The sequence below is a fragment of the Carassius auratus genome, chromosome 25 (genome assembly GCF_003368295.1).
Source record: "Carassius auratus strain Wakin chromosome 25, ASM336829v1, whole genome shotgun sequence".
Classification (NCBI taxonomy): domain Eukaryota; kingdom Metazoa; phylum Chordata; class Actinopteri; order Cypriniformes; family Cyprinidae; genus Carassius; species Carassius auratus.
In genome coordinates this window covers 1,006,100-1,022,430 of record NC_039267.1, presented here as the reverse complement: position 1 = coordinate 1,022,430, position 16,331 = coordinate 1,006,100, and the positions used below count along the sequence as shown (strand labels likewise).

At 35.9% G+C, this 16,331-nt stretch overlaps 1 protein-coding gene across 4 annotated transcripts; it reads left to right on the top strand.

Annotated features, from left to right (window-relative positions):
• The first annotated feature begins 7,771 nt into the window (after positions 1–7,771).
• tmpob (thymopoietin b) lies at positions 7,772–16,267 on the top strand. Of its 4 annotated transcripts, none has more exons than XM_026201953.1 (6): positions 7,772–8,403; positions 9,890–10,007; positions 10,129–10,305; positions 11,498–11,601; positions 11,701–11,804; positions 14,243–16,267. In XM_026201953.1, exons 1-6 carry the CDS (start codon positions 8,164–8,166, stop codon positions 14,592–14,594), a joined length of 1,095 nt encoding a protein of 364 aa, XP_026057738.1. In that variant the 5' UTR covers positions 7,772–8,163; the 3' UTR covers positions 14,595–16,267. The 4 variants fall into 4 exon arrangements, with proteins under 4 accessions (XP_026057738.1, XP_026057737.1, XP_026057736.1 ...); XM_026201952.1 differs by having other exon boundaries at positions 11,698–11,804; XM_026201951.1 differs by having other exon boundaries at positions 10,129–10,314.
• The last annotated feature ends 64 nt before the right edge of the window (positions 16,268–16,331 follow it).

Here is a 16,331-nt window from a genome sequence, read left to right as displayed (position 1 = left end):
TGTGAGATTATTAAGACTGATGTCCCCAGCGAGGCCAATATTTTTCAGAACGTCGGCAATTTATCATCCAAACATCCCACAGGTTTGTGTTTTGTTAGGTACTTTTGGATCTAGTCCGGCGGGTTTGATTCGGTGCCAGAGAAAACATGGCCGCCTTGCCAGCAGGCCGTTTAGAGCCCGAGCTGTGAAAGCCTGTCTGAGGGTTCCAGTAAATCCTTCTGCTAGCAGCTAAGAAGTTTGGAAACCGACAGAGCGGCTCCCAAACCCCCAACACGCCTCCCACCGCCGCTCTCCACAAGCAGCGTTTCATTTCAGTCGCTATTGTTTGGGGAACAAACTCGCGTGTCTTTCATTCATTTACGTTCGCGCCGCATCGATAAAGAGAATTCTTCATGAAAAGAGTATTCACTGAAACTCTGTTTAAATATTCAGCACCAGGGGCCACAGAAAGGACACACGTGTGTTCTCAATAAAAACTATCAGTGAAACTTGTCAAAGTCTAACTTGATGTATTCCTAGGCTTAGAAGGCATACAAGAGACCTTTCACTTGAGAAATGCTTTGTTTCAGCTAACGGCGTTTAGCATATTTGAACATATATTAGTCCACAGTGCTGCCATTCTTCATATTGCTAAGTTAATCTCAATACGTAGTGCATGCAAAGTTTTATGTGAAATTTGTTAAATAATTTTGATGTGTTGGAAATAGTAAATAATTGTTAAATAACTTTTTTTATTATCCCTTAAGGCAGAATAAATGCATACATTAAAAATATAAACAAAACAATGAATTAGAAATTTTCTGTGCGTATTGTAAAGTTTCCAATTTCCAAAGAACAATACAAAACACTGAAATAGACAAACACATTTCTATTCTTGATGAAATGTATCATTTTGATTAAATGATTACATACTGTAATAAAAAATATACTGTATATAATGTATTATTGTGTGTGTGTGTGTGTGTATGTATATATATATATATATATATAGACACACACACACACACACATATATAGTCACAAGAACACACATATATACAGAGTATACACAGTGTATATATATACACACGTTTTATCATGTTTTATAGGCCTATAAAAAAAATGATAAATGTATACATATACACATTTTTATACGTTTTACATAAGTCTTATGACTACATATAATAAACTTTTTTTTTTATGAAAATGTCGTCATTAATTACTCACCCTCATGTCGTTCCAAACCTGTAAAAACCTTGTTCATCTTCTGAAAACAAATTATGATATTTTTAATGAAATCCAAGAGCTCTCTAACCCTCCATAGACAGCAACACAACTGAAATATTCCCAGGCTCAGAAACGTATTAAGGAAATTGTAAAAAAAAAAGTCCATGTGACATCAGGGGTTCAACCATAGTTTTTTGTTTGCAAAGAAAACAATAATAATAATTAAATAAAATTAAAAAAAATAATTTATTCAAACAATTCTTTTCCCAGAGTTACCGTCTTCCACCATTTTGGAGAGTACCCCAGAACATAATTAACATTGTTTACATTCAACATGCAATAATGTCTGTGCACAAAAGTATATCCCATCTCTTGTCGTAGAAATGTTTGTTAATTCTATGGGTCTGGCTTCTGGTCTCATCTGCGTCCACTCCATATTTTTAGCTGAACAAAACAGTTAGTTCTGCTGCTTGATATTGAAAGTTGGCGTGTCTTCTCATATTATTTTAATGTTTTATCTTAATTAAGAGCATACGGTTTTGAAGGGGAACCCATTTTACCATTAATGAACTGGTAGTCTCACCTATATGCATACTTCTGTGTTGAAGAGGTGCGTTGAAAAGGTGGCTAGGCAAGCAAATTTGACCTATTTGTAAGCTTTTGGCCATATGTGATATTTTCTTCTCAAGGGCCATTCCAAATTCTACATAATAAACAATAAATGCAATTTCAGAGATGAAGGCAAATGCTTTCGTGTTGTCGAGCAGGTGCCATCCCATGTGGTCTGTCAACATTTCAGCGGTCAGCAAACCGCCTACACAAACATGTTTCAATTTTATCTAATCGTCTGGAGGGAAAGCCCTTCCAGTAAACGCTTGGTTTGTTTAGCCCGCCACCATCCAGCCATACATAAAATATACAAATATTTACTGCATAATGGAAGTGAATGGGATGTGTCCTTCTAAAGAGCCACGCATCTCCCTGAACCCCATGCGATGGGGCAGTGTTACATTTAAAAGTGTTGCGTTAGTGCTGGAACAGGAGGAACCGGAGGGTGAACTGCTGAGGGGCTTCATTGGATTAGGGGGCTCATACATCATGGGTCTTGATGCCCGTTGACCTCAGTCCACTGAGCTGAAGATGTGGGTTGGGGGTTTAGGAGAAGGCACACCGAGGCTGTGTGTGCTGCCACACAGTAAGGCCTTTTGCTGGCGACCGCAGAATTGCAGTGTTTACTTAAAGCTAGTGCATAAGAGAACAGCAGACCACCGGCAATCGCCACCCGCCGGCACTGGGCAAGGGCTACGGCTCATCTTTGTTGAAAATGGCTCAGGATCCTGCTGCTCGCACAGGGCCAAGCTAAATTTAGCAACAAACTGAAAAACCCTCCTCATTCTTAAAAAGCTGTTTAAGTTTCCAGAGAGAGAGAGGGTTCAGTGATGGACAGGAATGGTCTGAGAGACGTTTTGTGTCTTGTTGCAGGTGGCGAGCCATTACTTGTGATTGTGCTTCCTGTGATGTAATTTACCATAAAACACATCAACGCGAGGTTAAACGCAGCACTTTCAATTGAAAAAATAATAGCATCTATTTTGCCATTCTTTTGGTTTTGAACAGCGTGTGAATTATCCACCTTATTCTTCAATGTGGAAGTAAGCCTATGGGGGAAACTTCTGTGTCATTAGCTGCTATATGGAAATAATGAGAAGCATAACAGTAAATGGTAAAACTGTGCTCTACAAACCAGTGTGTTCATAATTAAAGTTATACACTAAAATAATATGGTAAGACACACCAATTTTCAACATCAAGCAGCAAAAAAAAAACTGTTTTGTACAGCTAAAAATAGCTGGACATGGATGAAACCGGAAGCTAGACCCATGGAATTAAAAATTGTCCAGACCCATTTTTACGGCAAGAATAAGGTTTTAAAGGAAATTTCTATTAAATCTAGTAAATGCATTCTATTTTGTAATCTAATGTTTAACATGACTGAAACACTGTTTAGAAACTCTTTTTATGTTCTTTGGAGGCACCCTTAATGCACTTTTAAAAGTAGATTAGCATCTGTGGTTTCATGAAGAACCATAACATCCATGGAACCTTTCCATTCCACAAGAGGTTCTTTATGGCAAAACAAGATTGTTTTGATTTTTAAAATGTTTTTTTTAAGAACTGTTCACTGAATAACCACTGTTAATGACCTAAATAACCCTTTTCCACTATAGAGGACCTTGAAAGGTTCCATGGATGTTACAGGTTCTGCATGGAACCATCAATGCCAGTGCAGAAAGATTACTTTTTAGAGTGTAAATGGACCTTAATGTGTAGAAATTGGCTTTCACAAAATAGCGTTATACTAAGCAGCTGCAATATTCAGGATTATTCCTGTAGTAGTGGAGTATTGAAACACCCAGCCAAACTGTGTGAGCCAGATCTGTGCATTGGGACAGTAGGTGGATTTCTCTTCAGGTGCTTGGGTGATTGTGCTTGGCATAAACTGCCGGTTCTTTGTGTCAGGCCGTGTAAATAGGATCCTCAAGGTGGGATTCCTGTGCTAACATGGGGAAGTCACAATATACATGGTTATCTGACCAGACGGCCCCCATGGTTTGGTTGGGTGGAAAACGTCCAGCCTGCACACAGTAGGTGGGCGTGGGTGGCGACTTCGCCCTGGTGCCTACTCAAGGCCTCATAAAAACACCTGACAGTTCATATTGCCTTTGAGTACAACCCAGTATTGACACGAGCTGACCTCCGTCAAAGCCAGCCAAACAAAACAGCAAAAATTCACATAATAATTGAACAAATAAATGGAGAACTTGTTTGGCACGCCGTTCATAAAGAGCTAGACTGGCAGACTTCGGGAAATGGAGTCTCACTTTCTCTGTAGTGAGAGTTGACATCAAGGTGTGTGTCCTATAAGCGCAGTTTGGACTGTCAACAGGGGAAATATACTGTACTAGGTTTTTCCAAGCCAGGACAAATCCATTCAGCGCTTGTGAAAAGCTGTCTCTCAATCTAGCACCACACCAAGGGCCTGATTCTAATTAGCCATGAATACAAACCTTTGAGACACTGGTTGGTATACACTGGTCAAGAGGAATGTCCACGTGTATTTAAACACAAAGTGAAACTCTAGATGGCGCAGGCCAATAGTTTCTAACTCAATCTGTTTTAATCAAATCATTACTTGTTTGGTGTTGCTTATTGAATACTTTTTGCATCAGCAACCAATGAGCTTGCTGCTCAACATTCAAATACTTGATACAAATACAGAAACCCCTCCACCTTCTCCAGCTCCACCTGTACAGATCTGCTACAGGATAATTTCATTTATTCTGTGTGTGTGATGTTATATCTTATTTGTTATATGTGCAGCAGCAACATTTCTTACATGTTCACAGCAGCATGTCTGTGGATGTATTGACAGTAGCAAGTTTTTGTACCACCAGCAGTGTGGCATATTTATTCTGCAAAGACCAAACACATTAACATTGCCATGTACATTACAATGCTAAACTCCCTAGAGAGAAATGAATGTGAACACAGACGGAGAGACAGTGTTACTACAGCATCAAAACCACTTTATATCTCTACTTTGTTTACTTGCAGTTGATTGTATTGCAACTATGTGTATATAATTGTCATACATGGCTCATATTATGCAAATGGATAGTCCCTCCTCAGCATTGCTGGGTTGGGATGGTTGAGATGCTCAAGCAAACACAGCAATGTTTTGAAAGGCACCACAGAGCTACAGTGTTTACACTTTTTTTGTTGTTGTTGGCAAAATCAATCTACAAATGGCTTACTTATAGTTGTCGCTGCATATTAACATAGAAAAATCACACATTTCAACTTAAAGAAAAGATTAGAACCCAAACTTTTTGAAAGTACCTCTCAAATAATTCATTGAGAAGGCATTTAATGTTAAAATATGGTTATAAACCACAAACCATTTGACAATTTCAGTTTTTACGTATGCTGACAGTGGTTGTGTGAAGGACTGGTTAAGCTTCATGTTGAAAAGTACTGCAGTGTCTCAGTGTGTACTTGGACTAGGTGTGTTTAATTGTCTTTTTAAGTGTAGACGCAGCAACTTTTTGGGATTTTACAGCATTCGGATCCTGTTTTTAGCATGCACTTGAACCACTGCCAATGTAAAATCTATAAAGACTATTGCATTCCAATATAATCATATTTTGATCATTGAAACCTTATAACACATTGACTTTAAACAGACATATTAAAAAATGACAGCCCTCTTGCAGAGGCTGTGCATTCACAATGCATAAGCATTCTCATATTCCATTATTAAACAAAAATGTACAGTAAATATAATTTGAAGATTGTTGGATTTGGAAAACGTACACGCTTGGACAGTTTATACGTTTGAACATGTCATCACCCTGCTACAGTTTACACTGCATTCCTTTTCAAGACCACTTTTATACACCCCGATGTTGATAATTGCTTAGTTTCTCTCAGATCCCTTTCCTGAGGGCACCACTGTTATGCTTTAAAAGACACTTTTATGTGGTGCTTGGCCAGAGGACTGTTTTCTGTATAAATGAAATACAATAAAGACAGAAAGTGTGTTTCTTAAGAGCTCAACATTTTCAAAGTTTCCCTCTCTGCTTTTCACTGGCAGACCTCTCTTGGAAAGCTTTCACTGAAGATTAAGCGTTGAAATCTGTGTGGTTTTGGGCACCGTTGCCATAATTCAGCTATATCCCAGAAACATAAGCGCGGGGCAAAATCACGACAGAGATCCAGGGTGCCCTAAACCACACCGAGCTGGAATCCTGGAAGACCAGACAGTGGTCAAAACCAATACCTACATCCACACCCGCACACAAACTCAGGTTCATTACCCGTGTGGAGGCCGTGAATCTGAGATGAGTGGAACAGAGTCCAGATCAGTCCAAGAGACATTTGAACAAAGAATAAAAAAGATTGTTTGGAAGATTGGAAACTCTTGGAGGGGCCGCCACATTATAAAGAAGTAGTTCCCCCCAAAATGTAAATTTGCTGAATATTAACTCAGCCTCAGGCCATCCAAGATGTAAATGTGTTTGTTTCTTCATCAGATTTGGAGAAATAAAGCATTACACCACTTGCTCACCAATGGATATGAATGGCTGCCATCAGAATGAGAGTTGATAAAACAGCTGATAAAAACATACAAGACATTAACTGATGGACTGGAGTGGTGTGGATTATTGTGATGATTTTATCAGATGTTTGGGCATTTTTATTTTGGGCGAATTATTCCTTTAAGCTTTATTCTTTCAAAGTCTTCCTCATACAGCTCATTGAATGTCACTAAAGATTTAATAAGCCAAAAAAACTGGGTGATTTTATTAGTAACTGATTGCATAATTAAGAGGGGATCAAAAATGAAGGCTTGGGGAAAATAAAAGTAATTTTAGATGCAAAGCAATCTAGTGTACAAAGACACTGTTATTTCTTTAAAATAACATGCAATCCTGATTTAATGTTGACTTGGAGGCTTAACTTAAGCACATCAAAAAATCTATTTGTACATTCTTATTGAAATTATTAGTGGCCTTACATGTGCATTTAATCCGTTTACTTTTCATTGCACTTCTCCATGTGTGTCATACCTCAAGAAGAGATTTTTACCAAATTTGCTACTAAATACAGTACATTTGGCCTAATGCGTCGGTCCTGCTACAGTAGGTCTAATAAGGCTTCTGCTGCCATCTTTAGGACACTATGCTGTACTTGCTCTACATTGAGTTACTCTTCCACAATCTACAATAGAATAGTTTATTCTTATCATGTGCATTTTTGCCTAACGTTTCAATGTTTTGGTAGCATGTGCTATCAGAATTAGAAATAGATTGATATATTCAAAAAGCATGTACCTTTAAAACACTTACATGTAACCCTGTAAAGCCTGACATGTTAAATAATCAGTGTTGGGGGTTACAATTACAAGTAATGCGAGTTATGTAATCAGACTAATAATTTTGCTTATAAGTCGTGGCCTAGTGGTTAGAGAGTTGAAACTGAAAACGTACGCACGCGCGCGCGCACACACACACTAGGTGGACATTTACAATTATACAAAGTTTTGATCGAGGCCTTACAAATTAATTAATCAAATGTGATACTATACTCTTTACAGGGTTAAAGCAGATGATTACAAAAGTCAGTCCTGACTCCTGTGGTAGAGTAATACCATGATTATTAAAAACCATAATTTGATATAATGACCATATTCATCATGCACCATGATATTTACATAGTAATTATAACATACCCCTCCCCCACTTTGCATTGTAGTCTTTTAATAGGAAATACAGTCCCTTTAAATTCCCTACCATTACCTTTTGCTGTTTAACTGAACTCATAAATCATTTTTTCTTTTTTTTCCATATAAACCATAGCTTATTGTGAAGAAACCTGCTGTAAATTAAAGTGTTCGTGTTGCAGCCGCAGCTGTCGCCTTCTTTGTTGTGGGCCAGCGTCTGTCACTCTTCTACTTCAACCAATAGGAGAACGCCTTACTTGACCCATTCGACCAATGAGCGTTGAGCTTTGTTCCACAGTGCCAGTTCCTAGGCGGGCGCGCACCGAGCCGTCGAGCGATTTCTACTTTTACCTGCCTTTCGCAAAAACCGTTTTTTTCCGCATTTTTAGCAGCGCCGTTTTGATTTAACCACAAGCTTCGATGTACATTATTCCAAAAAAATATTTTTTTGGATGTAACACATAGCTGTGTTTCTCGTAAAATCCTACGAGAATATTCAAACGGAAGGCGCGAGCCGGTTGTCAATAACGCAAGAGTCGCGCGCTTTCATTTTCACTTTATTCTCCATTAGCTACTTACAAAAAGACACTGCTTCACTTTTAAAAGCGAAAAGGGAATAAGTGTACTTCCGCTTTGTTAGTAAAACCACGTGTTTTGTGTAAAGAAGATCAAGCATGGCGCAATTTCTCGAGGATCCGGCGATGCTCACGAAAGAGAAACTGAAGAGTGAGTTAGTTGCCAATAACGTCCCTCTGCCGAGCGCAGACAGCAAGAAAGACGTGTATGTGCAGCTGTATCTGAAGAACCTGACGGTGCGCAACAAGAAGAACATCTCTGCTCCAGCTCCAGACACTTTCTCCAGCGATGAGGAGATGACAGCGCCGCTGCTGACCAACAGGAGCCGCTCGGGGAAGGTGACAATCACATGCACTGATTCGCTTCTGCAGAATCCTGATATACCTTATAGATATATTGGATAATTTAGGGCCGCACAATTAATCGAATTTCTAATCGCAATTATAATTATGGATGGCACAACTACTTAATCCTTTAAAGTCCACTTATGTTTTTCTTTTTGCATAAAGGATAATTTCTCCCTAAAATGAAAATGTAGTCATTAATCACTCACCCCCATGTTGTTCCAAACACAGTTTAAGGTATTTTGGATGAAAACCTGGAGGCTTGTGACTGTCCCATAGGCTGCTAAATAAATAACAGTGTCAAGGTCCATAAAAGGAATGAAAGCTGTCATCAAAAATCATAAGACTTCTTTTAAAAAAAAAAGTAAAAGAAAAAATTTATATATATATATATATATATATATATATATATATATATATATATATATATATATATATATTAGTTGTTTTATGCATTTAAATAATTTGAAATTCGAAAAACAGAATTTGGTAACAATAAAAAAAAATATTGTGAGGAAAAAAAAAAAAACATTTTTAGGGCCTTTTCACTTTAAACTGTTATTAAATTGATGTAAAAATGTATTTGTTTCATGTTTTTGATTAATTAGGCTTGCTTTTTGATTAATGAACTTTAATTTAACTATTAAAAATTTAAATTAGAAAAATTAAAATTAAAAAAATTGTCAAAATTAAAAAGCGACATTTATGAAGAAATAAAATTGATTTAATTAGAGTGTGCTAATTTCAACATTTACTACTACTGTTATTATTATTAATTTTATTACTACTACTAATATGGTTCAGTACTGCTTTATTTTTTTTTTAAATAATGCACTATTTTAGTTTTTGTTCAGTATCTCTTTTAAAAACTATCGGTTAATTAATCGTTATCGGCCAGTGTGGTCCAACCTAGCTATTGGTATCAGCAAAATACACTATCGGTCGACCTCTAATATGTAGTACCTATCAAATCTGTGGACACATGAATGGGAAAGTGTCCAAATTTTTTGCTGGTACTGTACTATAATATACACAGGAATATCAGCCTTTTTTAAAATCCCTAATATCAGTATCGGCCACAAAAAACGAATATTGGTCGGGCTCTAATAATTATAATTATCACTTTTTATTTTATTTATTTTACAACAAATGATTCTTAATAGCTTTATCTTTTTCTGCTATTTTACTTATATATATGAAACCTATAATAATTCCTAAAATAATAAAACATATAATAAGTCCACTAGTCTACCACAATAAAAGACTAAATACTTTCTAAACATTTTAATAATTATTTTGACTTCATTTAAAATAATAGTTAATAATTGTTGTTTATTCTAACTTGAGTAATTTCAAAATAAGCTATTTTACATGTAAACACTTTTACATTTTATACACAGAGAAGAACTTCTGTGATTTACTTAGTAGGTAAATAGAAATAGTGGTTAGAATTTCCTTTTCATAATCCCTTTATTTTCAGAAAGCCATAAGAAAGACAGACAGAGTTCGGCCAGAGGAAAACGACATCTCTGGTCTGACTGATGAAGAGTTGAAGGTTCAGCTTATGAAGTATGGCGTCCATTCAGGACCAATTGTTGGTGAGTATCACAGTTTTTTTTTTGTGTGTGTGTGTTTGTGAATATTGACTGCAGACTATGAATGTCCTACATCTGTAGATTTGTGAAGGTTTGCATTGTATTGTTTCTGTATGCATCACAGCCTCCACACGTAAGGTGTATGAGAAGAAGCTCCAACATCTCCTGGAGCATCCACCGCTAGAGAGCAGTCTTCCTGAACCCGAGACCACCATCCCAGAGACCCTCACCATCAGAGCAGAAGGAAACCAGAACGGCAACACACATTCAGCCGAAGAGCAGTACAGTGACAAAGAAGAAGGTCAAATCAGTACTGAAACTAGCTTTTTACATTTGCACTTTTAAGCACCACATTTTCCTAAAAACAAGTCGTGTCTGAGTAAAAGTCGCACCGGGTTAGGGAAAAAAACAAATCAATTAAGTTGAATTTTACAATTACGTTCACATATAATTTATAATATTTGTACAAAAAAATGTAAACATTATGAACACTATGAACAGTCATTATTAACAACATTTAGTCTATTATAATTGCTAAACCTTTAAACAAATCTGTGAAAGTGGAACTGGAATGGCACTGACACATATTTGTTTGCCTTTGCATGCTTGGAAAAAGAAATGCATTATATAGGTCAGTTTAGGATATAAAACAGGATGTTTCAGATGATAAAAATACAGTATATTATCTCATTAATAGTTATTATATTATATGATATAGCATAATTAGTGATGTCAAACGATTAATTGCAATTAATTGCTTCCAAAATAAAAGTTTTAGTTTACATAATATATGTATGTGCACTGTGTATATTTCTTGTGCTATAAATACTCATTTCAGATTTTTTTAAAATATATTAAATATATTTATTTATAATATAAATTGTATGAATATAAATATAGACATGGAAATATTTTCAAAATATATACTGAATGTTTGTGTATTTATATATATATATATATATATATATACACACATATCACACACATATACAAAAAAACTTTTTTGAATGTGATTTATCGCGATTAATTGTTTGACAGCACTAATCATAATTAATATTTCAACAAGAGAAGTTTTGTTATTTATTTCTACATTTTAACACAAGAGCAGGAATGATTAATATTGAGTCTTTTTGGATTTGCACTCCAAAGTAAATCAGCTCATGCACTTTCAACTAGATCAACTTCATCGTTTGTTATTAATTTAGTAGTGTTCACTCAGTCAACTGTCGACCTCCTCAAATGTTGCATCTTTTTGAGGAGAGGTTTGTTATTGTTTTACTAAGCGGTCAGACTTTGGATATGATCCGAATCTTCCAGACAAGCCCATTTTCTTCATCAAATGTAAACATGTAATTGTGGCATCGAAGTTGCTTCAGATTAAAAAGAGTTTAGTCTTCCAAGCATGTAACGAGAATTTGAGTAAATGACTGAAAGTTTAATATTTACGGTTATATTAGGTTTCCATTTAATCAGTTTTGCTTTTTGATTGGCAGGAGTTGATCCTGTACCAGAGCCGGTTCCCGTTGTGATTAAGCCGGTCCGGAGCAGAGGAAAGACTCCTGTCACCATCAGGACCAGCAGCAGACAGCGCACTAAAGTAATGAACAAAGTGATCGTGCATATTAAAAAAAATCATAGTAGAGCTCAGTCTCATCTGCTGTGCTCTGTAATAGTTGATGTATCTTCTATTCAGCAGCAGGTGGAGGAGACGGCAGCAGACACTGAGGAAACATCTGTGGATGGAGGAGATATTTTAAAGGAAATGTTCCCCAATGAACCTGCCACACCAACCGGAATGACGTTAGTGTGATCATGCTGTTTGCATTATTCCAAATATGACCTGTCACACATGTGCTGAATGGAATCAAATACTTAATTCTTACTACTACTTGGGTGCTGATTCAAAAATAGAGCCTGTTTTGTTCTAGATCATCACATTTAGTCAGAAAATATGATGCATTTCATTGCATTTTTGTTTTCGATAACCATTCGTAAAGTGAAAATGTCCTGTGTTCTCCCTTAAGCAGCAGATGACAACTATCTCTTTTTACACACATTAATTTATTTTAGGCCTAATCCTGATTTCAAGGTTAGAATTAGGGTTGCACCGGTTGACCAGCCATAAATCGGAACCGGCCGGTTTTTGCTTAAAATACGCGATCGGCAATTGGCCGGTTTTTGGTATTTTTTTTCGTCCGATTTTTTCGGGAATTCGCTCGCATGCACAGACTACATTGTAATCGTTCGCTATGTCATTTGTGTGGAAGAGTATTTCGAAATCTGTGCGCAGGATACGGGAAGCCGATCAGCACTGGAACCAGGAAGCGATCAGCCGTTTGTGTACTGACGCACAAATAAGAGCCTTTCCTGCGTGCACTAAAGCTGCGCGAGCGTATACTGTACCGGTCCGCGCCCTGAACACGAGTAGACCGTGAAGAGATGTTCAGCTCAACCTATCACGTGTTGGATGAGAAACGAAACTGACTAAACTGTGACAAAACTGAAATGTTTTTTTTTTTTTTTTTTGTAGAACTTTATATATATATATATATATATATATATATATATATATATATATATATATATATATATATATATATTATTATTATTTATTTTATTTTTTTTACTTGAGACAATAAGTTATTTATTTTTCACTGGCTCAAGTAATAAAATATAGATGTGAATCATTACCCTAATTTATTTTTATTTTTATTGGATGAATGAAACACTTTGCATTTTTGTTTTATTCGCACCAACATTATTTGATTTTAACATTTTGGAAAATGTATATAACATACTTTTATTTAGTCTCACTGGTAAAGAGATTTTTTTTTTTATTTTAAAACCAAATTTAAAAACTAAAATACTGAATGCTGATTAAGAAACATCTTATTGAATATGTGTTGATTGTGTTGCTTGGACTGTAGAACTATGCAGTTGTTGCCTTTAATTTCACATGGTTACAGTTAATCTTTATATTTAAGGCCAGCTCTCTGTAGTTTCAACCCAACTCAAAAACAAAAGCTAAATGCTGATGTGTGTACCATCTATGTTTGTATTGAATGTAGGCTACTTATTGTGCAGTAACTGCTTTAATTTCAGATGGTTACAGTTATTGTTTTCAATAGCCTTGTTTATGGACACCTTCCTTCTTTCTTGTTTGTTGCTTAAAAAAAAAAAAAAAAAATCATAAATCGGTATCGGAGTCGGCCAGTTTGCTTGTAAACAAATCGGTATCGGAATCGGCCATGAAAAATCATGATCGTGCGTCCCTAGTTAGAATTACAACCAGCGACTGAAGAAAATGCAAAAATGAGTCCGATGTTTTCTGCTGCATCCAAACAGTGACAGAAAGTGACAGATTTTCTAAATAAATAAAAGCTTATTTTGTGAACATTGAATGGAGTATTTAAACATATTTTTACACTCCTTTGCAGACTGTAAGTTAATTAACATGAATGAATATATTTTGAGATATAAATAACATTTTGTCCTTCAAACTAATAACAAAACTTTTTAAAATTTAAATGCTTTTCTTGTTTTATTAGGTGCATCAAAGCTGTGTAATCAGAAACATGTCGTTCTTATTTTAAAAAATAAATAAAAATAACTGATAGTTTTGACCTCCCCTTCAGTAAAATTCCTCCCTCAGAGATCAGAATTATTATTAATCGTTATATATTAAATAAGTGGCAAGAAAAGTGGGATACATGTACAAATAATAAATTACTTGATATACATCCAGACATTTCAAACGGATCTTTTAAAACCAGATTTGATCAAGTGTCAATTAGGTCATACAAGACAGACTTATGCATTTTTGGTTAAAGATGAAGATCCTACACAGTGCATGTTCTGCAAGGTACCCCTTTCTGTTAAACATATTTTATTGTACTGTCCCGCTCTTAATGTGTGCAGAAAACTCTTTCATGAAGCTATTCAGTTATCTGGTATAATTCAGCCACACAAAAAAAAAAGTTACAGAGAAAAAGTATTTTAATGTAAACAAATCTTGTATAATATAACTCGTGTTTGTTTGTTTGCTGGTTTATATTGTATTTTTTATAATTGTATTTTTTTTTATAGTTTTTGCCCTGATAATATATGCTGAAATGGCATTAAATAAAATATGCTACAATTGAACTCACCTTCATAAAACAAGTTAATATTAGGTTATTATTTTTGCAAGTTGCGGGGCTGTTATCAGTTCTTTAATTCAGCTCTGTGTATCTGAGCAGGGTCACATGTCGGAGGCCGATCCACGGTGCAGCTGGCCGTCCGGTGAAGCCCCTGAGCCTCTGGTCCGAGGAGTCCCTCCAGCAGCAGAACACGTACACAGTGACCAAATCTTCCGTCACAGATGTTCGCAGTGCAACACCGGCCGCCCGTCCCAGACCCCGTCGCTGGTTGGCTTTCTGGTTGAAGCTTCTGGTGTTCATCACACTGGCTGCGTCTCTGTATTACGCTTTCCAATTCATCACCACCGATCAGATCAACGCCTGCCAGCTCTATGTCCAGGACAATGTCATCACGCCTGTTCTCAAGTACATCAGCTGGGAAAGCCCAGCCGAGGCCGGCGACGGCAAATGAGGATTTTCTAGTGCTTCACGGAGCGACACGTCGGCAGGGTTCGGGGAGGGAGGGATTCTGGTTATTGCAGTTTGACCTAGCAGTCACATCTTAATAGACTCGTGTTTCAAGTAGTCTTTAAATATGTTTGCATCATGTGTTTTCATCTTGCTTTCATCTCGCTTAAGGTTTTTTAGCATTCGAGACGACGTAGAGAAATGTAGTAGTGAGTGACTGGCTAATAGTGAATCATTCTCTGCTCAGTGGCATCACAACGAGAGGTTACATGCCAAGACATGGCCAATACAAGCACAGTTTGGGTTCACACACATCGGGGCTAGAGGGAAAAGCCTCAGGCTGAATGTTTCCGAAAATGGGTTATTTGATGGTTGAGACATTTTCCTGAATAATCATGAAGTTTTTATTTTTAGCATAATAGGGTGAATCTCGCTGAAAATATGTGGATCATATATATATATATATATATATATATATATATAAAATTCATAACACACAAATTTAATTATCATTATCATAATGTGAAAAATCTCATTTTGATTAACGTAATGCAATTAAAAAAAATCTAATTACCATAATGCAAATAAATAAAAATCATTACGATACTTAAAAAAAATGCATTTTCATTACTGTAATAGGAAAAAAAATCACTGTTATGCAAAAGATTATAGCAATCTGATATATTTTTTTTGCTTTTAATAAGATCAGGGAAGCCACTGTATACACTTAATTTACATGTAAATAATATAATGTTATTTGCATTTCAGTAATGAGAATTAAGTGCCAAGTTGAAAGTATTTAAAAGAATCAACAAGTAATATTAATGATTTTGTGGTGAAATATTACTTTTTCTTGACAGTTTTCGTGATAATTCACCGAGTAGCATTTGGTTTTTAATGATTTTGTTGCATTGAATTTTTCAAACTACTGAACTCCGACCTCAGATAATGCTTGGTTTTAGGACTACACATATTGATCAGTATTGATTTTTTTTTCATCCAGAGCTTGAAGGAAAATGTGATCTCATGAAAGTCTCATGTAGCAATTAACACTTCACTTCTGGTGAGAAGTAGTCTGTTGTTTTACTTTTAAGTAGATTGTGGCGGCTTGTTAAATGTGTTTGTGATGTTTTCATATTGTGTTGTGTGGCATTACAGGCGATATTTTAAACCCGTGATGAGAACAGTTACCTGTTGTTGACTGTAATCAGACCGTCTGTTATTGCTAAAACACTGGCATACATCTGACTAAACTATGATTTCATTTCTGTGCTGTGATTTTTTTGGGGGAAAAAAAACTTATTTACTGAGTATATCTTCATTACATTCAGAAAATACATTTGTGATGGACAAATTCATTTGAAGGGGTTTCTTTTTATTTTTTGCTACTCCGTTTAATTACTTTTTAACCGCAATATTTTTCTAACGTGTTCTCTGAAATTAAAAACTTTTTTTAAAAAGCAGTGAGTTACTTCAAATGTAGATATACCGAATCCACTAAGCACTAAATAACATCTTAGTTTTGTCCTGCTGTCAAAGGCAGTGAGAGGTATAAAGTCCCGTTTGCACTTTGTATTTAGGCAGCTAACTGTGGAAAACTGGTCAAACAGAATGAATTATTTATCCTTGATTCATTACAATTCTTGTGTGAAATAAAAGAAGACCTTTTTAAATCCCAGAGGTGACCCTTCCTTGCGGTTTATTTACAGCAAGGTCAGTTTAGTGACGTGTACACACACAC